This window comes from Syngnathus floridae, chromosome 21 (genome assembly GCF_059516105.1).
Source record: "Syngnathus floridae isolate MCC-2025c chromosome 21, RoL_Sflo_1.0, whole genome shotgun sequence".
In the NCBI taxonomy this organism is placed as follows: Eukaryota; Metazoa; Chordata; class Actinopteri; order Syngnathiformes; family Syngnathidae; genus Syngnathus; species Syngnathus floridae.
The window spans coordinates 5,877,501-5,903,742 of NC_142433.1; the positions used below are offsets into that span (position 1 = coordinate 5,877,501).

The 26,242-nt window shown below is 45.2% G+C and overlaps 2 protein-coding genes and 1 long non-coding RNA gene across 26 annotated transcripts in view; 1 reads left to right on the forward strand and 2 right to left on the reverse strand.

Moving 5' to 3' along the window:
* The window catches only part of LOC148380200 (uncharacterized), a 4,738-nt gene extending 1,296 nt beyond the window's left edge, over nt 1–3,442 (reverse strand). Inside the window, exons 1-2 of one of the 2 annotated variants that reach the window (XR_015854804.1) lie at nt 1,678–3,442; nt 74–119 (exon numbers count right to left, since the gene is read on the reverse strand). This is a non-coding gene — a long non-coding RNA (uncharacterized LOC148380200). The remainder of the gene's footprint in view (nt 1–73; nt 120–1,677) is intronic. The other variant, XR_015854803.1, reaches the window with a different exon arrangement.
* LOC148380201 (uncharacterized) overlaps nt 1–7,407 on the forward strand; it is a 7,660-nt gene extending 253 nt beyond the window's left edge. Inside the window, exons 1-15 of one of the 20 annotated variants that reach the window (XM_088364497.1) lie at nt 1–8; nt 1,701–1,774; nt 2,038–2,104; nt 3,021–3,118; nt 3,230–3,360; nt 3,403–3,954; nt 3,985–4,203; nt 4,318–4,389; nt 4,462–4,608; nt 4,828–4,994; nt 5,161–5,263; nt 5,349–5,479; nt 5,611–5,707; nt 5,786–5,965; nt 6,055–7,407. The exon at nt 1–8 is cut by the window's left edge and continues 253 nt beyond it. In XM_088364497.1, coding sequence (XP_088220623.1) covers nt 1–8; nt 1,701–1,774; nt 2,038–2,104; nt 3,021–3,118; nt 3,230–3,360; nt 3,403–3,954; nt 3,985–4,203; nt 4,318–4,389; nt 4,462–4,608; nt 4,828–4,994; nt 5,161–5,263; nt 5,349–5,479; nt 5,611–5,707; nt 5,786–5,965; nt 6,055–6,305 — 2,297 coding nt within the window. In that variant the 3' untranslated portion in view covers nt 6,306–7,407. Of the gene's footprint in view, nt 9–1,700; nt 1,775–2,037; nt 2,105–2,158; nt 2,872–3,020; nt 3,119–3,229; nt 3,361–3,402; nt 4,390–4,461; nt 4,609–4,785; nt 4,995–5,160; nt 5,264–5,348; nt 5,480–5,610; nt 5,708–5,785; nt 5,966–6,054 lie in introns of those variants that run through there. The other 19 variants (XM_088364496.1, XM_088364504.1, XM_088364506.1 and 16 more) reach the window with 19 other exon arrangements.
* A 4,941-nt stretch (nt 7,408–12,348) lies between these two features.
* Nucleotides 12,349–25,728, reverse strand: sfpq (splicing factor proline/glutamine-rich). Of its 4 annotated transcripts, none has more exons than XM_088364517.1 (12): nt 24,717–25,728; nt 23,929–24,117; nt 23,552–23,853; nt 23,286–23,381; nt 22,997–23,193; nt 22,834–22,918; nt 22,637–22,748; nt 22,525–22,573; nt 22,142–22,248; nt 12,718–19,967; nt 12,513–12,620; nt 12,349–12,436 (listed from the first exon to the last, which is right to left on the reverse strand). In XM_088364517.1, exons 1-10 carry the CDS (start codon nt 25,602–25,604, stop codon nt 19,857–19,859), a joined length of 2,136 nt encoding a protein of 711 aa, XP_088220643.1. In that variant the 5' UTR covers nt 25,605–25,728; the 3' UTR covers nt 12,349–12,436; nt 12,513–12,620; nt 12,718–19,856. The 4 variants fall into 4 exon arrangements, with proteins under 4 accessions (XP_088220643.1, XP_088220645.1, XP_088220642.1 ...); XM_088364519.1 differs by having other exon boundaries at nt 12,718–12,775; nt 23,929–24,120; XM_088364516.1 differs by having other exon boundaries at nt 23,929–24,120.
* Nucleotides 25,729–26,242: the final 514 nt, after the last annotated feature.

Sequence of the window (26,242 nt, forward strand, 5' to 3'; positions counted from 1 at the left end):
ACATGCAGGTTGTAATTCCATAATTTATAGTGCATGCGTGCGTGTGTGCGACTATCAAAACTTTGGTCAGCACTTCGGAAGCTTGATCGGTTTCTTCAAAGGCAGCCCTTATACTCGGCCTAAAAAAGAACAAAAACATCTTTTAATGACCATTGTCTTTCTAAGTTGACCAAACTCATATCAATGGATATTTTGATATCATTCAGAAAAGGCAGCCTCCGTTTTATTTGATCCTTTGAACCCAATATTGATATGAGTTAGAACAACTTTGAAGGGGAGAATAAAAAAAGAGATCTTTTTGGCCTCGTCTGCCTAGTGGCAGGGCCGCCGTTGCGTGACCGCACCCTCTCAACCGTACATTTATTCTGCGTGTCAATCAATGTACATGAAAGCTTTTAAGTGGATACTTTATGATTAGAACATTCCAAAATGGTTTCATACACGTAAATAGTACAATAATAGTATAAACAACATGCAGAGAATATTGTATCAATATTGAAAATGTAAACATGAGTCACCAACGTTAGCGAAACGTTAACGTTTTTGTTTGGTTGGTTTGTTCATTTCGAACATGAAAAGAAATACAAGAAAAAAGTAAAAAACACAGAAAATGATAACTCCATAGTACAATAGAAGATCAAAAAAGAATAAATTGATATTGCATTATAATTTTCCCTTTGTAGTAAATTCATGTTTGTTCAAAAGGGAGGAGAAGGGAGCCTAAGCTTATCTGACTCTTCCCCTTGTAACTACATATGTCTTTGATTCGGTCAAGATTTGACCATCGTCAAATATATCAAATAAATAAATACAAAAGCAACTTAAACAACTTCACGGCATATTAGGGTATCCCGTCAACATTTTGTCCTTAGACATTTTTTTTTTAAACTTCAGTAAGGTTCTTGAGTTCTTCACTGCCGCTGTTCCGTAATTCCACACCTCTAACTGTTATACAATGTAACTAAGTTTGTTCTCAACAAATAAACATAAGTGTTCCCCTTAAATAAATTTCCCTCCACTCAAACAACCTCTGGATACTGTTTGGCAATTGATTATTTCTTATTTTGTACATGAGTTGGACGGTTTTGAAGTCGACTAGGTCGTCGTATTTCAGTGAGTTCAGTATAATAAAAAGAGGGTTTAGATGGTTCTCGATGATCAGCATTATTTATAAGTCGTAATGCTTTGTTTTTAAATATCAGTTTAATAAATAAAGATTGGATCTGTGTTTGTTTTGTATGTATTGTCCCACACCTCCACACAGTAAATGATGTATGGGAGTATGAAGGAGCAGTGCAAGGAATGTAATGATGACTGAATTATAAGGTCTTTTACTTTATACCATACTGCTAGTGATTTGGAAATTTTTGCTTGGATATACATTATATGTGCTTTCAAACTCAATTTATTATCTATAAGCACGTGTAACGTAGAACGGTGAGTGTGCGCGCGTGTAACACACGGAGATGCGACGTTCCGTTGTTAACCTTGGTTAACCAGGGACCTCTAGTGGTCACAATTGACCGTAGCAGAAGTCAACATCCTATTTTCTTTCTAGTTATTATAATCACTTTTTGTAACAAGGTAAACAATACTGTCAATATGTCTTCAGAGGTCTTCTTTGATAACAACGTACAAGACTGCAAATAGTCGAAGTTCCGCCATTTGAATTCACACCTTTGTCCCTCTTCTGGACTTAGGACCGTTCCGCGACCACTGACGACGGCGTGTCCGGAGGAGCATCTTTGCCTGTGGCCGTCGGCCAGTCAGAGACGTGAGTCATCTTATCCATCACTCTACTCCAGTCTTTTTTTTTTTTTAACGCTATTTTATGTCTGTACGGCGACCTTGAGTGCTTTGAAAGGCGCCTTATCAATCAAATGTATTGTTATGCTTACTCGACGACAAAGTCTGCTGCCGTTTGGCCGTTTGCCGTCCTTTTTTTCTGAAATAGCGCCGGGCTCGCCACGTTACATGGCTTTGCCTTGGCTGGCTTTCTCCTCAGCTTTAGAGCTCTTGTCTTTTTTTGTGTTCCAGTCGGTTGGGTTTGCCGTTTCAACGTCCATCTAATCGGAGACAAGACACCACACCGTGGTGGCGTTTGGTATTGCTCCTCTTTATTGTTCCTTGCACACTCATATACACATGCGCTTTTTGTTTTTGGTCACTCTCTCACTCCCACACACACACACACGTTCAGAGCGTCAAACGTGGGAATCAAACTCACGGTGTCGGCACCAATGTTCCCTCTAATTTTTCAAGTGTCTAGTAATCTAATAGTGTCTAATAAATAAATGAGGAAATACAGGAATGAATCCATCAGTCCAAAAGTACATGTACAGATGAATGAAAAAATAGATAGATAGATAGATAGATAGATAGATAGATAGATAGATAGATAGATAGATAGATAGATAGATAGATAGATAGATAGATAGATAGATAGATAGATAGATAGATAGATAGATAGATAGATAGATAGATAGATAGATAGATAAAGACCGATCAATCAATCAATGAAATATTGTCAATGAGACCTTGAACTTGCTCGGCGTCGCATTTTGTGTTGTGTACAGCCCGTTCCTTTTCTGTCGGGCTTTCGCGCTCTCTCGCAATAATGTACCGACCGAGCCCCATCTCGTCCCATCTCGTTGCCGCAAACAAGGTCAAAACCAACGTCAAGTGGAAAGAAAACTTCACGTCACTTGGCTAAACACAAAATACGGCATTAGACGCACGCAGAACAAACAAGCTCGGGACATTCGTACGGAGTAAGCAAGAATAGAAGGAGAGCACAAAATGGCAAATGACAAGTGGTTCGAGATGAACCAAAGCACCCACAAACTGATCGGCGAACCACCAAAGCCCAAGGTACGCATCGGACGCGCACGCGCTTGACTAATGCCGTGGTCGAGTTGAAAGCATTTGCAAGTCGTTCGCTCCGTCGGGGGAGAGAGAGAGACAGAAAGAGAGAGAGAGACAGAGACACCGCCGCCGCCTGTGACGACGTTTGCGCTCAGTTTGTTCAGATACGCTGGGGCTCCATTCTGGTGGTGGTCCCGACGCTCCTCTTGGTCGTGCTTGTCATCCAAAACATCGTCTTCTTCCACTTGAACAGGTACGCACGCACGCGCGCACGCGCGCACGCAATGAACAAACACTTGACCGCCACAAGTTGCATTCCTCACCAAGGATGGCAGATTCATGTATACCCTTTATGTGTTCCAAGGCCTCAGGAGATCGTCAAAGAGCTGGGCGCGCTGGTGGCGACTTTGCCCAACAGCATCCCGGACCACAACTGCAGCGACTTAGCCTGCCACTGGGCGGCGCTGCAGACCACATTGGCAAAGCTGAAGGCAGGTCAGGAGGCAGGTCAGACCGCATTGGCAGAGCTGAAGGCAGGTCAGGAGGCAGGTCAGACCGCATTGGCAGAGCTGAAGGCGAGTCACACTGCGATTTCCAGCGACCTGGAGAAGAGTCAGACGGCATTGGCAGAGCTGAAGGCAGGTCAGGAGGCAGGTCAGACCGCATTGACAGAGCTGAAGGCAGGTCAGGAGGCATTGGCAGAGCTGAAGGCAGGTCAGGAGGCAGGTCAGACGGCATTGGCAGAGCTGAAGGCAGGTCAGACCGCATTGGCAGAGCTGAAGGCAGGTCAGGAGGCAGGTCAGACGGCATTGGCAGAGCTGAAGGCACGTCAGGAGGCAGGTCAGACTGCATTGGCAGAGCTGAAGGCAGGTCAGACCGCATTGGCAGAGCTGAAGGCAGGTCAGGAGGCAGGTCAGACCGCATTGGCAGAGCTGAAGGCGAGTCACACTGCGATTTCCAGCGACCTGGAGAAGAGTCAGACCGCATTGGCAGAGCTGAAGGCAGGTCAGGAGGCAGGTCAGACCGCATTGACAGAGCTGAAGGCAGGTCAGGAGGCATTGGCAGAGCTGAAGGCAGGTCAGGAGGCAGGTCAGACCGCATTGGCAGAGCTGAAGGCAGGTCAGACCGCATTGGCAGAGCTGAAGGCAGGTCAGGAGGCAGGTCAGACGGCATTGGCAGAGCTGAAGGCACGTCAGGAGGCAGGTCAGACTGCATTGGCAGAGCTGAAGGCAGGTCAGACCGCATTGGCAGAGCTGAAGGCAGGTCAGGAGGCAGGTCAGACCGCATTGGCAGAGCTGAAGGCGAGTCACACTGCGATTTCCAGCGACCTGGAGAAGAGTCAGACCGCATTGGCAGAGCTGAAGGCACGTCAGGAGGCAGGTCAGACCGCATTGACAGAGCTGAAGGCAGGTCAGGAGGCATTGGCAGAGCTGAAGGCAGGTCAGGAGGCAGGTCAGACCGCATTGGCAGAGCTGAAGGCAGGTCAGACCGCATTGGCAGAGCTGAAGGCAGGTCAGGAGGCAGGTCAGACGGCATTGGCAGAGCTGAAGGCACGTCAGGAGGCAGGTCAGACTGCATTGGCAGAGCTGAAGGCAGGTCAGACCGCATTGGCAGAGCTGAAGGCAGGTCAGGAGGCAGGTCAGACCGCATTGGCAGAGCTGAAGGCGAGTCACACTGCGATTTCCAGCGACCTGGAGAAGAGTCAGACCGCATTGGCAGAGCTGAAGGCACGTCAGGAGGCAGGTCAGACCGCATTGACAGAGCTGAAGGCAGGTCAGGAGGCAGGTCAGACCGCATTGGCAGAGCTGAAGGCAGGTCAGGAGGCAGGTCAGACTGCATTGGCAGAGCTGAAGGCGAGTCACACTGCGATTTCCAGCGACCTGGAGAAGAGTCAGACCGCATTGGCAGAGCTGAAGGCAGGTCAGGAGGCAGGTCAGACTGCATTGGCAGAGCTGAAGGCAGGTCAGACGGCATTGGCAGAGCTGAAGGCGAGTCACACCGCGATTCGCAGCGACCTGGAGGCGAGTCAGAGCCTGCTGGCCAAAGTCTGGGAGGAGATTGGCAGCAACAAAGGCCTACTGAATGAGACACTGAAAGACCTGGAGACGGACTACAAGAACATGTCTCAGGTGAGGTGGACATTTCAGGACTTAACGTCCCTCCCTCCCTGCCTCCCTCCTCTTACACACAAACTACTATCTCCTTTGAATAAGAACAAAAGTATTGTTGAAAGATGCAAACAAAGTGTCCCAGTTGGAGATCTCATTTCAGTTCTTTCAAACGCTTGGTGCGCAGGAGCTGTCACAAGAGACCAAGGAGTTACACAACTTCAGTTTGGCTTTGTCCAGCCTGCAGCAGAAGGTGGTGGATCAGCCCACACTTAACAGGGAACTCCATGGTAGCTAGCAAGCGAGCGTGTCCAGTTTGTCTAAAGCGGGCATCTATTTTGCACTCTCACGTCTTTTTTTTTTTTTTTGCTTCAGGTCTCATGCCCAGAGACTGCAGTGACGTCATGGCGGCAGGAATGTCCCAAAGTGGAGTCTATACCTTCTTTATTGGGTCCAACAGCTTCGAAGCTTATTGCAACATGAACCTGGACAAGGGAGGCTGGACCGTAAGTGCCTGACCCCCCCCCCCGAAAAAAACACCCCAAAGTTCCCCTCGTGATGCCTTCCCCAATAAAGTTGGCACTTTTCTTCATGCTCGTTTGCTCCGCTGATGGTGTGCGTGCGTGTGTGTTTGCAGGTGATCCAGAGGAGAAAGGACGGCTCCGTCAACTTCTTTCGGGGTTGGGACGACTATCGAAAGGGCTTTGGAGACCTCGCCGGAGAGCACTGGCTCGGTCGGAAACAAAGACACCCTTCTTGTCAAGCCTTTGTGGTTTGCGTGACGTGACGCCGCCGCCTTTGCGTGTTTGCAGGCCTGCGAAACATCCACGCTCTGACGGCCTCGGGCGCTTACCAGTTGCGGATCGACTTCACCATATTCGACGGCCGCAAATACTACGCTCTCTACAACGACTTCTCGGTGGGCCGGAACTCGCTGGACCCCGAGAAGGACGGCTACCCGCTCCTTGTGAGCGGCTACTCTGGAAATGCAGGTAGCGACTCCCGCCCGGGGGGGGGGGGGGCACACTCGAGAGCCTGCGCCGCCTGCGTGTGCTCAAAAGCAAGTTTGTGTGCTTTGCAGGCGATCAATTTGCCTACCATTCTGGGATGAAGTTCAGCACCAAAGACCGCGACCAAGACAAGTCCGAAGGCAATTGCGCCAATTACAATAAGGGAGCTTGGTGGTACAAGAGCTGTTATTACTCCAACTTGAACGGGATGTACAAGGCAACCGGCACCTGCGACCATACCAATGCAGTCTGGCAGGGCTTGGGGGGATCATCTTATAACTGCCTAAGATTTGTGGAGATGAAGATCCGGCCCAGAAAGTGAGCGGTCAGCCGGCGGAGCCTGGGAACGGCATCCCCGTGGGATCACGTGGGTGCTGCCCGCCGTCACCCATTTGCGCAGCGCTCGTCAAGTAAGATGGCGGTGCGCAAATGTGTGTCGGATTTGGCCCGGGCAAATGGGCTCAAGTGCAATTTCGAATTTCACCAGAAGCTTGACACGAGAGAGACCTGACAAACGGTTAGTTGGAAGTTAGTTCCTCCAAATGAATTCTTTTTAAAAAGCAGTTTGGCGCTGTTGCAGTTCAGAATTTCACCAGCAGACGGTGCCAAATTTAGACTGATGTGACATGGTCAATCCGTTGTTAGATGAGTCAAAAATTATTGAGTCGGAAAACACGACCTGTTTTGAATGACACACACACACACACACACTCACTTTTGGATCATTTTAGGATGTTTTGCTTTGCTATCATAAAATTCCTTACATCTGTTAACATAAGGAGTGGCCATAAGCATAGGTTAGCTACGATTGATTATGTGTTAAGTTCGTGAGTGTTTTACAATGACATCTGTTCAAGTAAGGGTAGCCACCCATAACCATTGTTTAGTTAGGTTGCGTTGAATATTGAGTTAGCTTTCATTTTCTTCCTTTTTGTGTCGTTTCAGTTGAATATTTTTAAACATGGTTTATCGTTGTTGATGTCACAAGGTTGGTTGGTTGGATGGATGGATGGATGGATGGATGGATGGATGGATGGATGGATGGATGGATGGATGGATGGATGGATGGATGGATGGATGGATGGATGGATGGATGGATGGATGGATGGATGGATGGATGGATGGATGGATGGATGGATGGATGGATGGATCATCAACATGTATTCAATATGGATGTTTTATTCATACATGAATGTATTCTCACGTGAGTAAGGACTGTTAAAGTAAGGGTCCCCGTAATCATCGTTTAGTTATGTTGTGTAATTCAGTTGCATTTTCTTTTCTTCACAATCCAAAGAGGTTTGCGACGGCATCATTCTCGCTTGAATGAGAAACGGCGAGTGGAATTGCCGTCGTTTGTACGAACAATTGAGATGTGTCACTTTTTTCCTTATTCATTAAACTTTCTCTTGATAATCCTTTGATTTGATGATCGATTGTTTTTTTTTTTCACGTGCATTTTACAATGTGGAATGTATGAGCACCTCGCATTACATACAGTCAAAGCTACAAAACAAACGGACAAATAACTTTTTCAAATCAGACGAGTAAAAGCTGGTGAAGATATTAAAAGTGAAGACAATTTGCAATTACACACGAATTTGAAGCACAATTTGTTTTCGCTTTCGCAGATAATGATGTGGCGGGCCGTATCTGGCCGCCAGGCCTTGAGTTTGACACCCGTGCCTTAGGGAGAGAAAGCCGCTGTAAAAAGGACGCCGAGGTAGGTGTCAGACCTACGTGAGTCATTCCTAGAATGGCAAATGATCTTCAATTTGAATAATATGTTTTTTTTTCTTCTTTTAAATATTTGACCAGTTTTTACTCATCTGATTTGAAAACGACTTATTTGTCCATCACACACACTGCCGACTTGTCACAACGGATACAATGAACGTAGCAGGCGACCGTACTCAGCGGGCCTCTCATCTCTGCCAGGGGTTATGATGCGAAGATCCAGTTTCAGGTCCTTGCTCGGGCTTTGCCATTCCCCTCCATCTCATCTCCTTTCCTGTCGCACTTTGGCATTGTCAGCTTGTGTGTGTGTGGGTGCGTGTGTGCACTCACACCATCGGGGTGGGCTGGCTGGGGTCACAGTTTGCCGGGTCGCCTGGAACTGTCAAGAGGAACAAAGCAGAGTGCAAAACGGCCTGAAATCAAAGATCATGTTCAAGATTGGAAAGCTGCTTTCGATTTTTTTTTCTTCATGTGAGCCTCGTGAAATCTATTTTTATTTTTGTCAATGACTTGATTTGACTTTGGCTAGGCTAATTTGTGCACCACCCAGAATGCCACAGTGGGAGCAGACAGGGTTCCAAAAGCATATAATGATTGGCTCTTTGCTTGTGTTTTTTTTTGTTTTTTTTGTAAGTATGAGGGACAATGGTGGACGGCGGGCTTTGGTGGTCTTGGTTCGCCATGGTGACCACGGATATAAACACTTCAAATTCTTTCAATTCTTTCTCAAACTAGGCTCCTCGAACACTGCTTAATATGAAAAGGCTGAAAAAAGTAAGAAAAACGGCACTCTATAATATTGTATTCTATAGACGCTGCAGACATTACACAATTGAAAAGGCGGAAGATGAATGATTAACTTGTTGAAGGGGGCTTCTGCTTGCTTTCTTCGACCACCAGGAGGCAGTATAAAAAAAGATATAGCTGTATAATGCTGAGTTTCCGTTTGCCGATTTTGTTCGTTCTTGGCCTTTATTGTTTTCTTGACGTCCACACACATACAACAACAATTGTATAGATATGTTATCGTTTGGTTTCATCAAATGTATTCAAGGGAATTAATCAATGAGCACGATAAAAACATAATTACAGAAATATCCTCGTACTAAAAGCCATTTCCCGCAGTGAAAGTTTTCTGTAAGCTAAAAAGAAAAAAAAACACCAAGAACATATTTACCTTGTATTCGTCCTGCATCAGGAGCATTCCAGGAGCTTGAAATTTGCGACGACATACGGTGACGCCATCGCTATAAATGAAATGTGTAATATCTGCAAAAGCGTAGCAGCACAAACGAAACTTTTTGCAGCACAAACGAACGGTACCCTTTTGGGTCCATTTGGAGGAAAATGGGGGGCTGGGTGACGTCCTCGCTAGAAAATAAATGTAGAATATCTACAAAACCGAAGCAGCACAAACGAATTTTTTTGCAGCACAAACAGGCGCAAACGAAACAGACTATTTTCCTTCAATTTTGCGTGGGCTGGGGGGCCAGCTTCACGCAGGTGCGAATTTCAAGCTCCTGGAATGCTCCTGATGCAGGACGAATACAAGGTACATATGTTCTTAGTCTTTTTTCCCCCCTTTCTTTCTTTTTAGCTTTCAGAAAACTTTCACTGCGGGAAATGGCTTTTAGTACGAGGATATTTCTGTCATTATGTGTTTCTCGTGCTCATTGATTAATTCCCTCGTTATCAATAAGCCTATATCAGCCATGTCCAAAGTCCGGCCCGCGGGGCAAATCCGGCCCCCGATCAGATTTCATACGGCCCGCAGCTTCGGTCTTATGATGTTTTATTTATGGACCGCTTGCACTGTCAAACTGATTCTAAAAAAAATTTTAAAAAGAAGAAACTTGAACCTATAATTCCTCCTATTACCAAAGGGTAGCAGCACCACCCCGCGCCGCTCATTTCTGCCATGGCGACTGCAAAGAAAACGAGGACAGTTGACGCTTTCAAGAGAAATGGGAATGACAGTACTTGCTCGCTGAAAATCAAGGCAATTGTGTTTGTCTCATTTCTAAAGAGACGCTTGCCTTGTTTAAGCATTTCAACCCAAAGAGACACTAGTAGACTCAACATGGCATCACAACAGCGATTCTTCACGCGGGGCTGGCTGTGAGTCAAAATGAAAAAGAAATGAAATATTACCTAATATTAAACATTACGAAGTGGCCATGTTAATACTGTTGATGTTATAAACCTGTAGACATGACACAAGCTATTAAATGACAAGAGCAAAACTCACTTGTTTTAAGTTTTAATAATAACAGACACATTTGCATTACTTATAACTCCTGTTTAAAATGTTCATGAGGAAAAAATAATTTCAAACTCATGTAAATGTAAGGTATTTCAAACCGTTTGTTCAATGTTATCTGACTCTTCAGATATGAATGAAAGGCAGAATTTGTGTTTTTAGAGTGGTTCACATCTGCCTGAATGGCTTATATTTGGTTATTTTGTCATTTGAAAAATAAAGACAATTGTGACAATGAAATTTGTTTTAGAACAGTGTGTATTTGCATGAAATGTTTGTCGTTCAAAAATGTCTGAAAAAAACGATTGGCCCCCGGCCGGGCCCCTTCACTTTATTAAATCTGGCCCTCCTTGGAAAAAGTTTGGACACCCCTGGTGTAGACGGTAAAATTACTAGTTGAAGAGGCCTCCGTTAGACGCTTTTGGCTTCATATGATGGCGCCGCAATCAGTCAATTGCAGTCTTCCTTCCTAAGCCTTAGCGAAGCCATTTTAGCATCCATGAAGCTTTCATCCAGAGATTTGTTGTCCGTTTCCTCCACGGCCTCCGTGGGTAGGAACACATGGAGCTGAGGGCGCATGAAGCCCGTTACGGGGCGCTGGTTGAAATTCAAAACACATGGTTTCCCAATGACGGACAGCGGCTCTGGCTTGTGGACGTGCATGGCCAGAGGCCCAAGGGGTCCAGGAAGGTCTCCGGCGGTGGCCGACGTGTACGAGGGGGGCCTGGCGGGTCGAGGCTTGGAGTTGAGCCGGATGGAATGGTACAAGTGGATGTAGGTGGGCTGGAAAGTTTGAGTGTGACTGCTTGTTGGTGGTGAGTGGAGCTTGGAGGGGGCGCGAGATTTGCAAGATGGTGCAGGATGGACACAGCAGCAGGCTTCAAATGAGGTGCCGTCTTTTGTGTGGTGCAGGGATGGCTCGCTATGGGTGTGGAAACACAAACGCACACTTTGATGGGATTTAATTCGATGGTAGTGGTCCAGTCATAACAAAAGTGCTAATCCCTTCAATAGGATTAAAAACCACTTAAGTGTGTTGTCATTTAATCAGATCTTCAGCTGGAGGGCTTTTGTTTAGTGTGGGCGCACCACAGGGTGCTGCATCAAGCCCCGTATCACTTTCAAGTGGTTTTATCTTGTTGAGTGGCACGCCATGCGGGTGGGAGTGATGCTATCAAACAATGATGCTGTAATTCCAGCCACAAGATTAACTTGCCCTCTGTTGACACCAAACACGCTGAAAAAAAGACAAGTCGGGGTCGACGGTGGTCAACGCCGCGGGGTGCCGTGTCAGCTGTTTCACTTTCGCAGGGATTTGAATTTGTCACAACTCAGTAAGATGCCACAATAGTTGTTTTTGGAAGGTTCAGATTAGAAGAACTGAAATGGAATGCCAGAGGCAACATTTTCACTCCATATAATTCAAAATTTACCTGAGTCTTGACCCGTTGACGCCACGCCCGCTCGCGACCGCTCTGGCAGGCACTCCGAGCGACGGCAGCCTCAGCGGGGTTTTCTTCTCACTCCTCCGAACCGGAGAGGCGGATCTCTGGTAGCAGGCTCCGCCGATGGCCACGCCAACCACGCCAGGAGGTGGTGAGGGCGCACCGGCGATGTCACTCATGAATGCAGCCACGCATGGAGCGCTTAGAGGACATGGATGGAGGTGGCCGTCCTCCTTCGGCAAAGCCTGGAAGAAAGTGACTGCAGTTGTGCTCCACCTGTGTGGGCACCTGCGACCATCAATGATTCATGAGTCTTATTAAAGATGGATGACGGCCAGCGGTCAGGTACAACCCCTCCTGCCCCTTGTTGTATCCCTGACCGGGTCCCTTTACAGACCGGAAATGGAGATGAATAAGAACTTGAGTTCTTAAACATGTTCCAACCAGAGTGAATGATGCTGATACTGCTCGATTTGTTTCTCCCTTGACTGTACTAATAACATCTATTAATTTCCGTTTTTACATTGTTAGCCGTAAGAGTTATTCCTCTATTTGTGTACATTCCTCACGGGTGAGTCTGGAATTTTGTGGTTCAGTAGAATCTGCCTAAATATGTAGAATCTCCGTGTGAAAGGACTTCATTCAAGGTGTTTGCTTTTAACCGCAGCTCAGATGACCGTGAAGGTCAAGTCTTTCACACGTCCCCCGTGCTGTGCGTTTCAGTGTCAGGTCAGCGTGACGCAGACTCACACTTAATCAGGCCACTGCGGTTGGATCACCTTGCTCGGGTCTCTGCGAGCTGGACCTCCTCCAGCGAAACGCGGCACCTTCTCAACACATTGAGTTTAAGGTTGCTTTTGAGCAAGACACTGAAGACTTGTTCGTTTTGCTTCGACTGCAAAAAAGGAGAGGAGATTCTAGACTCAAGTGGAGCTTTTTTATTTTCTTATTTCAGAGCATCCATTCATTCCTGCGTCGTCGTCCGGAGTGATCCATCAAGGCGTTAGACCTCTGCCAGAGAAGGAGAACCTCCGTTAGTAAGATCTTTACATTGAGATAAATATACTGAGAATATGATCACACTCACCGCGTTAATTTGGACGTCCTGGTGGTGAGTGCACGCAAACACGGGACCTCGCTCAAAGGTGTCGCCATTCCTGTGGTTCTTGCATCATTTTACCAGTGACCATGTTCTCTGGAAATCAGAGAAAAATTAGGAGGGGGCTACACATTACTATGCCATCTAAAACTAACGGATGGTTCTGTGTTTTTTTTAAGCTCATGCAACCTACAGTCATTGCGCAGTGAGGGGAACAAGGCTGGTCACCCTCCGTCGGCCAGTGGAGGCTCCTGTGGCGAGACACACGCGTAGTGAGAAGCGGACAGGGAAAAGGCAAACTTTAATGGCTGCTTCGGCATGTGTGTGAGTGCGTGTGTGCGTGTTTCCGTGTCGGAAAGTTACGATATGAACATGCATTACACGAAGAAAGTTGTATGTGTGAGACGGCCACACTACACGAGCTCCTGAGTCGGCAGGAATGATTTTTTTTCCCCTAAGTCTGACAAAATAAAAGATACGTACGGAAGGTGAGAAAACGCAAGAATGAAATGTGCAAAGTAAAATCATTTGTGTCAAAATGGCACATATGTAACAAAAACTTTGCGCTAAGGTTGACCCCGACCGATGTTTACTGCTCTTAAGGTATTGTCGCTGATTGGTGAAATTGTGCAGCGTGACCTTGCCGGAAGTTCACAAGTGTCATATGGAGCATGAGTGGCGCTGTGCACCAGAGGTGGGAGCCAGTCAGTCAGTCATTTTGTTTTGTAAATTGTCCCCAAAAATCCGTTTCCATAGTGTCCATTACCATCTTGCGAAACTACCAACATGACAAGTTTTACCCAAATCTAAGCGAGTCGCTATATACCATGTCGTTTTTTTTTTTTGTATTCTGCTATTTTAGTCTTAAAATTGCTGATTTGCATCTGACTGGAGTCAAGTTGTGTGACTTGAGCGTCACACCTCTGCTGTTCACTTATCAAGCTGCAAGACTAAGTGACAAAACTCCAGATCACGGCATTCGTGACAGTCCTCGATCCCTGGCTAGTTTGCAAGCTAGGCTCCCACACCAAGCGGCAACGGCCGCAACAGGCTAGGTCGTTTTTGCGGCCTGTCGGCGGCCCGCAGCGGCCGCGAGGGTGGTTCTGGCATCACACTGGCGTTTTGGGTCGTAGGACGCCGAAAACAGTCTCGACCACGCGATTCAGAGAAAGCAAACGGAATGGCTCACAGTGCAGATGGACAGACAGGTCTCGGCGGCGGATACAACGCGGTACCTTCATAGGTAGCGAGAGCGTTACAATGGCCAATGTTGGCTGGCGAGACAACGCCCAACAAGAGAAGACCTCGAGATGGAAGTACAATGCCTGCAAGAATGACACAAGTATTCAGGTATGCACGCCCGCCCAACCCCACAACAGGCCTAGCTTAGGAAATGATTGCACAGATGGTCGCTACAAATGTTTGGCATATTTGTGCTGCACAAACCATGTTTACAAATATTTGTCTCATTTGACTCATGTCAAGATTGCAAACAAGCTTTTGGTTGAGTCCGGAGTGTCAAAATATATGTTGTGCTAAGATTGTGAGCCCCCAAATGGGTGTTGTGTGCCGTGAGAAATAATCCAATTTAACTTGATTTGTTTTCCATTTTATGAATTTACAATTGTATCTGTTTTTCATAATCTAAGCAATGTATCGCCAAAACGTCTAAAGCTAAAACTGTAATGCTCAATTTTAAATGACAGAAGGTACGATGCTGTCTGTCAGACAATTAAAAGAAATGATCATTTGTTCAATTTAAATAAGTCAATTTGAGAGTAAATTGGGAGCAGATAATAGACATTTATATCAATGTCAAGTTTGTCATTAAAACCGTACTTGAATACAAAACAGTCTCCCAAAAGTACATCAACAGAACAGGTATATGAAAGAGATTACGCCTGGTTGAGACTTTTTCAGGTCCCTTTTTTTTTTTTTTTTTTTTTTAACGATCATCACTCCCACCCCATTATGTACAAGAAGCAACCTGTTAAAACACAAGGACACTTGATCCCAAAATCACAAAGTCATATTGTAAGAAGTAGAAATATAGTTTTTAAACAAGTACTACAAATATTGTCGATTGGTTAAGGTAAAGCAGAGTTTCCACCAAGCCGTCCAGTATATCACAATGGTAATGGGGGATTTTGCCAACGTAGTATTTTAAAAACCATTTGACTTTCTGACCATTTACGGACAAACTGGACTTTTTTTTTCCAGGACGAGAGTGCATAAATATACATTGATTTTCGCCGTACACACCGATCGATTAATTTATCGTCGATTAATCGTTGCAGCTGCAAAAAAAAATCATGCAAAATTGCGTACAGTGGGGTAAGGAGACCGACCGACCGGTCTGCTTGGTGGGAACAGAATTCAACATGTTTTAATTTTGTCTGGGTTGCGCACAATCGCAACTTTTGGACACAAAGCCCTCGGAGTACCATCGCCCTCGAGGACAGTAACCAGGGTGCCGCTCGAGTGCACGTCACAAGGCAACAAAATGTTTTCTAAGATACACTTGAGGTCTGGTTCTGAACGGCACTCATTACGCAGCACTACAAGCACACTTTCACACACACTGCTCGTTTCGATGCACACACAGGGTTGCGGGATCTGCACTGCGCCACCATTTGATCCCAAGTGTGATGCCAGAAGCCCTTCCAAGTGTCATGAGCCAGAACAGAGAGGAGAGTTATGGGACAAGCGTACAATCTTGGAGAAGGTAAACATGGATGAGCACTTACCTTGCTCGCGCTGTGTTAGCATACCTCTCTGGCTGCAGTGCAAACAAGTCCAGGCTTTACTGTTCCACTGACTGCTGAAGAACTACTCATGGAGCAATGTAACTTGCTGACTGGGGCAGCCCCGTCTCTGACAAGCTGGCTGACGTGAGGCTAGCGCAGCGAGCTTTGTCAAAGACATGACAAAGACACACACACACACACACACTGAAGCATAGCCGGCTACACCTGGGTGGATAAGGTTTAGGTCCACAGATTTTTTGTCCAAAAACGAACAAAGGTTTGGTAGAAAGGAGTCTGGTTGCCAAACTCACTTTAGTCACAGGCCACATTCAAGTGAGGGCTTCCCCTCAATGTTGAGTGCTAGACCATTAAAAACGTGTCGTCGCTGGACACCGAGTCAAAACTACTGTTAGTGCTTTTGCGTAGGATTGAAATAACAAGCTGTCACAGTCTGATTGGAACTTTAGAGGGTCTGCGCATATTCAAAAACTCACAATGAAATGAAATTACACTCAAACCTTGGCTTTCGACCACAATCCGTTCCAGAAGGCGGTTCGAGAAGTGAATCGGTCGAATTCCAAATCTATTTCTCCCATAACAAATGATGGAAAAAAATGTAATCCGTTCCAAGACTAAAAAAAAACCGCCTTTTTTAAGCATTTTTTTACATTTGCGCATTTTTGCAGCACACCGCCGACCACGCAACTGCAGCGCGCTGGTCGCATTATTGTGACAGAGCCGTCGCTGAAATTGAGAAAATATTTTTAAAGTCCTTCCAAAATTTAAGTGGACCTCAGTGCGCAGGGAGCTTAATTTGGTCCGATCACGCAACCGCAGCGAGCCGGGCACTCACTGTCTCATTGCTTTAAGAGCGTCTTTGTGTTTTAGGATGGCTTTACTGCTCCCACTTGCTTTCTTTGGAGGCACGATGAGGGGTTAATACAATCCTCAAAGTAACAAAAATACAATAACGAGCGGAGTCAGTCGGCATCCGGGCCGCACGGTCGAGTTTTCTCGGGTCCTTTCGGCTCATCTCGCGAGGTTCGACCTCCGAATTTTGTTCGACAACTGAAGCAAAAAAAATCTCAAATTTTCCGTTCCAGAACCGGGCCGTTCAAAAACCGAGATTTGACTGTAACGGTCTTGTAGTTTGCGAGTCTGCATTTCAACAACAAAAGCTACTCGGCTCATGACTGGTGAGCAGGAAGTGTAAAGTGAGCGCTGTTGAAAGCGCTCAAGAATATGCATGACTGAACAACTAAGCTGATGAACCGACTTTAAGTTAACAAAAATTACCTTCGCATTAGTCATTAAAGATTCCTTCATATTGAAAGTCAACGAAAGTTAGCTAAAACCCGGTGTGGTATTTTCTTTGGAAGCTACAAAATTTTTATGTTGACCGGCATCCGAGTTTTCAAGCGTCAGACTATTGCTGCTGTAGACTTGGTAAATACTGCAGAAGAATAAAGTGCAGTCAATGTTCAAGAAAGAAAAGAATCGTCCACCATGACGGACGATTGACCGCATCACATTCACAACTATTTTATAAGAGAATGAAATCAAGTCATACCTTTTCCATCCACACCACCCCAACGAGTGCTACACAAGCTAAGGCAGATTATTATTTTTTTTCTTCTCTTTTATATAAAAGCGCCAGTTCATCTGTAGTCAGCACAGACTTTGAATTGCTTGCTTTGGATTGTTCCTTCTCACCTTTAAAGATGGACAAACCTGTTAAAGAAAACAAATTGTACACCAAATAGACAACATTCAGCCGACGTTACAATTTCTGAGTCATCTATCGATTTAACTTGTTTGAAAATATAACTACGCAACAAAAGTATAATGTGGTTAAGCTGGTCTCGAATCGCTACGAGAAGACGAAGCAATATGTATCTCAAATCATCTTGGGTAAGCCATTTATTGGTTACTGCCTCCCAAGATACTCAAGCAAAAATATTAGGAATCATATTTTCTTTTTGTCTTGTTTGAAAACACTTTTGCATCTTTTAATGATGTGGTGCATGTTGAATTTACCTTGTGTACGAAGTGCGCTGTATTAATCAACTTTGCTGCTTCACTTGTATTCATTTGCGCCTTGACCACTAGTGGGCAGTATAAAACATTCTGTACGAATGCATTAACATAACGCGGCTTCTTGACGTTGTCGGTCTACATGTGTCTCTGCACCGTTTGTGTACCAATATCCTTTGTTTTAAAAAGTTATTGAGGCGAGTTGCATTAGCCCATCTATGGTGATTTTCATTTCACGCAAAGATTAAGCTTGGGGATGTTTATCAGATTTGATGGCATTTAGTTCAACGTAGTGTCTCATTCTAATTATGTTGACTTCCAGAAAACGTGCCACCCTAACTAGATGGGTGACAGAAACTCAACTTTTTGCCTGCAAATCAGGACAACATCTGGCTGCCCGACAGCTCATGTATAAAAAATAAATAGAACGGGCACTTGTAAATTGAGTGGGAGATGGTTTTGGTAGAGTAGCGAGGTGATTTGGTACCAGGGACTGTAAAAGGCACACAACAAAATCAGCCCAAAAGAGCCCCAATCATTAGAGACATACAATATTTCCATTCATTGTTATGAGTCTACTCATGAAGCCATTTGTTAAATATTGCAAATATTTTACCCAAGTCTTAAGGTTTTGAAAGTGTACTTTAGTAAGGTCAGGACTACTGATGAGCACTGTTGCTTTTTTTTTTTTTTTTTTAATCAGACCAACACGACATTTTATCTCATCTTTAAAACGCTACATATTGATATAAACATATAAGCAAGAACTCAAACTGTAGTCAATCTTTTAAGTGACTTACGTATTCGAGAAGACGTCAGTCACCATTCAAGTTTATCATGCACTTTACGGATGGCGCAGTTACCTACCAAATTTCCAACGGCGCTACACTGACTTCAAAAGCCAAATGTAGCCTGTCACAATCTACCTTCGCATCTCTCGCTTGAGGTTTAAAACATTTTGCTAAAGCACTACACAGCCTCAATTTCCTCCACAGTCCAAAACCTTTATAGTCCGTCAAACCTGTTAAAGAAAGAATGCAAAGAGCACGTCAAAGCAACAATGCAGAATACACTACAGATGGATAATCCAAAAACTAAAACATACAACTAGTATCTACTTGGTGTATGAAAACATTCTCTAGATGCATCTTAAAAATGTCCTCTAGTGGTTTTAAAAGCCATTTGTGGGCCAAACTGGGCTGTATTTTTTTTCTTAATTTAGGGATTTCAGATTAATATCTGAAAATGAGTGCCACTTACGAATCGCCCTTCAAGCAATTTAGATAGAAGCTCAATAAAAGAGAAAATACGACACAGATGATTTAAAACTTGTGTCGTCGAGCCGTTCCATCATATCAAATTAAGAATGCCCAAAGAACATCAAATATTTTAGAAATGAAGGCAGCAGCCATGATGACTGTACAACAAATATGTTAGTGGGAGGTTTTTTGTTTTTTTTTACCTTTCTACAAGCATAAGCCACAGTGGAACAACCAATCCTGGAATGTAGAAACCGGCGCTGATCTGGTCAACAGATGATGGTTTGTCGGTTGTCCGGTTGTCCACTCTAAGGGCACTAACCATCCCCCCCTCCCCCTTTTTTTAACTTTCTTAATCAGATTCCGATCATCAGTGTCCTGCGTGAATCCGGTGTAAGCTAATCAATCAATGGCGGTGTCCAGAGAGAGTTCAATGAGTGCCAGAACTGTCTTTCAGAACAGACTTGGTCTTCAGACTGTGCTTGACAAGATGGGTATCCCATTCCAACTTTGACAAAGATGTAAAATATTCAACAGATTCAAGTTGTCGCAGAATTGTTTGCTATGAAGCATCAGAGCAGTCAAGTACGATAGCAGTAAGGAGCGATATCGATTGCCAAGTAGATCAATATCAATCTTCTGACCAAGCAATCAAGACAACATTTGCGAGTTTGGGTCACGCAGTTGTTAGAGAGATGATGGTCTGCTTTCTGGCCACCTTGAAGGTGCCCTTGAGCAAGGCATTGTCCTTGACTGCCTCTGCAATTGCGCCTTGAGGATTTATCACGAGTCAAAGTAAAATATGACGTCTGTCGTCATAACTACCTACTAAAAATGCAGCTCGCTTGTTTATGAACAACGCAGCAAGAATAAATATTAGGTTTGGCCAAATGGAACCCATTTTTTGTCTTTATTGTAACATGCTCTGAAGTGAATGGCACAAACACAGCCATGGAGAATTGAGAAGAAAAAGTACAGTTGACGACGAAGCACACAACACAGTACATCTACATAAAGAATTATACAGGGGGTAAAATACAGCTAAAGGGAAACTTAATCTTCCTAAACTACTGTCAATACAAAATAAAAAAAAGGAGTAAACTGGTCATAAAATGAAGTGTCAAGCTGGAACATTTGGAACTTAAATACAAACTGAGTCATCATACTTGTTTGAGAAGAATCTGTACAAAAAAAAAAAAAAAAGCTGCAGCAAGGAGCGTTTAAAAACGCACTTTTTTTTTGTTTGTTTGAGAAGAATCTGTACAAAACAAATATGCTGCAGCGAGGAGCGTTTAAAAACGCGCTTTTTTAGGGGGGGCGTCAAACTCTTCGCGGACCCTGCCATAAGCGCCGTTACCGGCCACCATTCCTCGGGGGCCGCCCTGAGCGTAGCGCTCGTTGCGCTGTGCGGGGCAAAGTGCCAGTGAGGTTCGGTGTTCAATAAAGGTTGGGGGGGGGGGGGGGGGGGGAGTGCACAAGCACACAGTTCATGTCCATGTTGGAGGCAGACGTATGCATGCGTGTGCATATGTGTTTGTGTGCATGTTTAGAGGTTTTTGCGATCAACAAAAGCAGCAGGCCACACATCCGAAGAAACCGTTCGTTCCAATATGAAGGTCCACAGGCGCCGCAGGTTACATACGGAAAAGGAAGAGAGGGTAATGCTTTCATTAGTCAATGCCTCCCCTCGCAGCCCCGGCGGTACATGCCAGGCAGAGGCTGCACTCGCTTACTTGTTAGATCGGCTATGGTAGGGCCCCGTGAAATCCGCAGGAACGATCTTGACGGAACGTGAAGCATTTTATTCATGCTTAGCAAAAATTCAGAAAAAAAAAAAAAAAAAAAGCCCAAAACGGGAGTTCTGATTTGCGACGGGGACACGAAGACCCACTCCCCAAAAACCAGGAAAACTGCATATAGCAATTTATCACATCTTCACAAATGAGTGCTAAAGTGGCTTTTTTTCAAGCTGGGATTTCAGTAATTGTGTACATTTTGACGGATTTCAATGGAGTCTGAATAAACAAAGCCCGATTTCACAGGGTCCTACTTTTTGGAAAATGCTTGGAGAGGATAAAAAAAAAAAAAATTATGATAAGATGAAAAGATTAAACTTGAGACGAATGAGGAACAAATAAACGGGTGCAAACGAGTCGGCTCGTTTGCTGTCTTCAAGAAGACGCGCGTTACGGAAACATTTCCCTTTCTTGTCAATGTTTCCTACGGTATACTACAACAGACTCCCACAAATGTGGACCATTGACTGCAAATTACAGTTGTAAAATGAGCACACACATCATTTTTGGAAATCACAGCAGTAGAAAGTAATTCGAGTCAGTTTCACATTTAAACTCACAGTCTGAGAATTTCTCAGGTGTGATCTCAAAATGTCCAAACAGCTGTTCTGGTTTTCCCAGCGGAACGGACAAAAGGTTGACTTTTCACGCTAGCTGTTGCTCATTTAAAACTGAGTATTGTGGATTACAAATGGCCAGGAATCATTGGCCCTCCAAAATCAGCCTTCGGGTGAGCCCAAAAAGTAGCATGCTTAGCAATGCGTTGGCCAAGATGGAAAGCCACATTGGGCAATTTGTAAGAATACACATACGTGTGCGACATAATAGCAATAGCATTAATTCAGGGAAAAATATGACCCGGACCAAATTTTGACATAGAACTTTTTTTCCCCGGCCCGACGCCAGCAAAAGTCTCATAAGATTTTCAATTAAGTGACAAGATGTCACAACTACAAAGAAAGGCTGAATAAATGGCAGACTTTTCATCAACTCTAAAACTATGCTCATTATGGAAAATGCACTTAATTTTCAGGTGGAAAATGACACTACAAATATTCTCCAGCAGTCTTTGTCACTTCCTATGCAAGCGAGCCAGACGTAGAAGATCAACTGATATTTCAATGGTGCATCCCTAAGAAAAAAAATAAAATAAAAACCTGAGCACTCAAGTCACAATGCTACGCCTGCCCCCACAGGTCTTAATTATCTTAAATTACTTCTTGTTTGTGGTTTGGCCGCCAGCCGACACTAAACACGCTATCTACAAATATAAAGAGAGGATAAATGCCTGTTTGTGTCATAGTAGTGGCTTAGTTGCACTAAACGAGCACAAAAACACACAGCGGTCGATTGGATTTCTTCTCATGACGCTCGCACAGCAATATACTTGAAAAAGATTGGTAGACACCACGAGAAAAAACAAAAAAAGTGCCTGTCCAGATCACAAGAGACAGGGCTTGCAGGAGCGACCCACAGCACAAAATGTTGTCAAGATGACAGACGTTCTTAAATGGCATTTAGTGCAGGCTGTCAGTCAGCTCGAAGCTGGGGGGGGGGGGGGGGGGGAACACACACTGGCAGGCCGATATTGATGATAATTAAATGTAGCAATGGTTTCCACCACAATCAACAAGCACTGAGAGCATGTGAACATAATGCCTGGCACACACCCCCTCCCACCAATCCACCGTTTGAGTCGACTAATCTGCTCCAAATAATGTTCCCGGTGGAGGGGAGAGTCCAGACACAAGAGTGGTTTTCCCGAAAGCGGGATACCTTACCATATCATTGCTCATCTGGGATCCCGGAGACGCTCCCATTGCCTGCTGGGCCTCATATCCCATCGCATTCATGGCGTAGGCCTGGCCAACGGTGCCATAGGCCATATCTGGATTGGGGAAACATCAATTATCATCTCGATCGAGTCACTCGAGTAAATACGAGCGCTTTAGACTAGTGGTGTGCGCTCCCAACAGTCAGATTTTCAGAGGTGTGCCATGTTGACTGGCAAGGTGATTGCATCCAAGAGACTCGATGCCGCCACCAGGTGGCCATCGTTGGTGTTACTTTCCCAGCTTAATGGATCAAACCAGATTTGATGGCACTCATAGGATTGGCTTTGATCGAAAAGTGAACAGTATCCAAATAAAGGAAGAGAACCTACCTCCCATAGCCATGGCAGCACCAGAACTCATCCGCATGTCTCTCTCCCTCTGGACAAATAATTCAGAAGCGTTACAAGGCGTCTCTTTTCATTTGCGCAATGTTGAACTCACATCAATGAAATTGCCCATCCTGTAGCTTTCTTCGCGCTGGCGACGCATCTGCTCCTCCATCTCTCGCTTGCGAAGCATCTCGTCTTCTCGCCTGCGACGCTCCTCCTCTTGTCTGAGGGAGACGACACCATGAGCACGGGCTACCACGCGCACCTGGATCAAGAGCGCAGGTGCTCCAACCAGATGAACAACAGCACCTCAATTGCATCTCCTTCCTCTTCTGCATCTCCTGATTGTGCATCTCTTCCATGCGTCGCAGTTCCTCCTGTCGCCTCAGCAGATCTGCAAAAGAACATTGGATTAACTCGGGGTAGAGTGCGACGGTGGAGATGGGGCGTGAGGTAGCCTAGGTGGTCTTACCCTGACGCAGCATGTTGGCCTGGTGCTCGTGGTAGGCCTCCTCCATCTCGCTCTCGAGCTTCTCGCGGGCCTCCATCATGTTCTTGTCTACCTGCTGCCTCTGCTGCTTCTCCATCTCATCCAATGACTTCCAGCGTTTGGAGTACTCAAACTCAAAGGTGCCGGGGCGGGCAAAGCGAGGGGGTTCTTCGCGTTCCCTATTGACAGAACAAGGATGGGAGGAAAATGTTTGATTCAAATGTATGTTGCACAAAGAGGACGGCGAAAAGATGACAAGCGACATGCGTACACTTGGTATCTGGGGTTCTTCTGTGCCAGCTTCTCTGGAAGTCCATCTTGATCATCACACTGTTCAAGGGGCTCCACAACTACGGGCCTTGGTGACCTAAAACAAAAATAGCACAGTATGATCTTACAATGTTCTTTTCAGTATAGCTCAACAGTTTAAAGACAAACTTATCTCACGGACGGGGCAAAAATTGACTTTAGCATAAGTTTATACACTGTGATGCAATCAAGATTGACATCATGTACATTTTATAAAAAACAACTTACGTGGTCAGCAGAAAGACGCCCTCGTTGCACCGGTCCAGGGCCTTCCTGGCTGCCGGCTTGGAGGCGAACTCCACGATGCCCTTGCCGGTGGAGCGCCCGCGGTCGTCAACAATGACGACGGCCCTCTCAATCATCCCAAACTGGGAGAAGGCCTCCTCCAGGAGCTCGTTGGACACGAAAGGCGACAGGTTCTTGACGGAGAGGGCCGCAGAGTGTGTGGCAAAGCGGACACGGAGGCTTCTGCCTTTCATTGGAAGGTCGTCCAATTCGGCTTTCGCTATCTCGGCAAGTGCACGGGACTCCTAAATCAATGTGTTACATTCATTTACAACCTGATACAATTTTCTTACATTGACGTTAGTCATATTAAAGCTTACCAGACGGATAAAACCAAAGCCTTTTCCTTTGTTGATAAAAACCTCACTGGGCTCTCCATACTTGGCAAAAATCTTCCTGAAATTCTCCTCAGTGATGTCATTGGGGAGGTTTCCAACAAACAGACGGCACCGCTGTGTGTATGATTTCTCGCCAGGTTTCAGCAGCATGGACAGTGTCGCCTTGAATTCCTGCTAAATGTGTGAATAAATACGTATTAAAAATAAAATAAACAATAGAGGACTTTACCGCACAAAATGCAACCCGACATTAAGGGAAACCAATACGTCATGGCTGGTTTTCTTCGTCGCCATTTTTACGTCCCCCACGGTATTGCTCGCTCTTTTATTTCCACCATGGAGCGCAAACAACCTCAATGCTACGATATTACGTACTTTAGGTGGGGGTGCGAACAATCGTATTAAAAATAAATCACCAAATGACGCAAAATTAATATATAGGTCAAAACAAGCGGTTGTGCAACTGACTTTTTCACCCAAGATGGCGGCAGGAAGTAAACACGACGGGTGCGCTTGAATTTATCACCCAGTACAGGCGCAGCGGTTGCGCGAGACAAAGGCGGTGAAAATATTAGTGCATAAGTTAGTTAAAGCACCACCCGGTCGGACTGCAAAGAAATGAGAATAAAACACAACGCTTCAATAAAACAAAAGATACCTACGGCCATATTCTGTCGAAATACACAATGTTTAAAAATTATTTAAGCGTTTTAAGGTCGTTTGAAAGATGGGTTATTTTTGTAAATGTGGAGAAAAGTGCAAAAACTAACCTGTGGTTGCCCTTGTGCCGTGCTTGTACCCGGGGCGTCCAGCTGCTGCGGCTGTCCTTGCACCGGTTTATTAAATGTATTCATGTGGGGCCCAGTCTTTGGGCCTGGCCTTTGATTCTGCTGCTGGCCCATCCTCTGGTTCTGTTGGATTTGCGATTGCATGCCTTGCCGCGGGTTCTGCTGCGGACCCATCCTTTGGTTCGGCTGATTATTTTGTTGGCCTCCCCTTTGATTTTGCGGTTGTCCAGGCCTCTGGTTCTGCTGATTTTGTTGTTGCCCTCCTCTCTGGTTCTGTTGATTTTGCTGTTGGCCTGGCCGCTGGTTCGGTTGCTGTCCAGGCTTCTGGTTTTGTTGTTGTCCAGGCTTCTGGTTTTGTTGGTTTGTTTGGGGTACTTCTTTCTGATTTTGTTGGTTTTGCTGAGGACCTGGCTTGGGACTCACGAGAGCAGATGGATTCTGCTGCTGAGGCAGTTGCGGGCCGTTAGCAGTTTGAGTTGGTGACTTGAGCTGCGGATTCTTGTTGGCCTGGTTCGGTTGGGGAGATGTGATTTCTTGCTTGGGCTGAACTTTCGGTTCCGTTGTGGGGGTTGTCGGCTTTTCTTGCTCCTGCTTCTTGTCCATCGGGCCTTTCATGGTGAGAGCGGGCCCGGGTGTCGGCGGTGGGAGGCCCTGCATGCCTTGGTTGTTTTGAGACTTTTGGGGGCTCGACTGCTGTCCACGGTTGAAGTTGTTGTTTCCTCCCCGACGGTTCGGGTTCTGGAAAGGGTGATTTCTAAAATTGGGGCTTCCCATGATACTTCCCCGCATAGGACCGCCGACTCCACCGCCTCGGCGAGGCTGGAATTGACTCATCCCCATGCCGCCACGGTTGTTATGAAAATGAGGCATCGATCCTTCTTATCGAAAAAGTATTCCAAATAGCACGAAAAAGGGTTTTGAAGCTAACACGCAATGCTCACCGCGCCTCAGACGTGTCAAAGATGGCGATCGTCGGTTGTACTGAAAGCCCTTTTTTTCTTCTTCAGATACAATGGCCCGTCCTTAACGCGTGATTGGTCAATTTTTTCCCTCTGACACTTGATTGGTCTATTATTTTCCTGCTTCACTTCCTCCAAACTAAACACCCCATTGGTCCATTTGCAAACGTGGACGGGACCAAAAAATGTCATTTCCGGAAGCCATTTCGTTAAAAAAAATCCTGTGATTCATCAAATATGTCAATATTGCTAGGCTCAAGTAATCATAAAAATGGTGAAATATTTCTAAAAGTATATTGTAATTATAGATTTTGCTAAATATAAGGATATTAAAAAATACTTAAACCTATTTCATGAAAATTTTCTCAAACAGGATTACATTTAAAAGTTACATACAACTGAACATTGCATAACAAAATGGATTAAAAATTAAAGAGCCTGTAAGGTTTTGCACAGTTTGAAGAACCAGTGAATATTTTGCCCATTGCTAGTGCTGCTGTTTACACAATTTTAAGGCTCACCAAAATATTTATTTGCACATTTCCCTTT

Excerpts from the sequence above, each read along its gene's own strand:
- sfpq (XM_088364516.1), bottom strand. The coding sequence starts at position 25,604 with ATGCCTCATTTTCATAACAACCGTGGCGGCATGGGGATGAGTCAATTC. Across the intron at positions 23,382-23,551 it reads GGCGTCTTTCTGCTGACCAC|GTCACCAAGGCCCGTAGTTG; the intron begins GTAAGTTGTTTT and ends TTTTTGTTTTAG. Across the intron at positions 22,919-22,996 it reads GGCCAACATGCTGCGTCAGG|ATCTGCTGAGGCGACAGGAG; the intron begins GTAAGACCACCT and ends GTTCTTTTGCAG.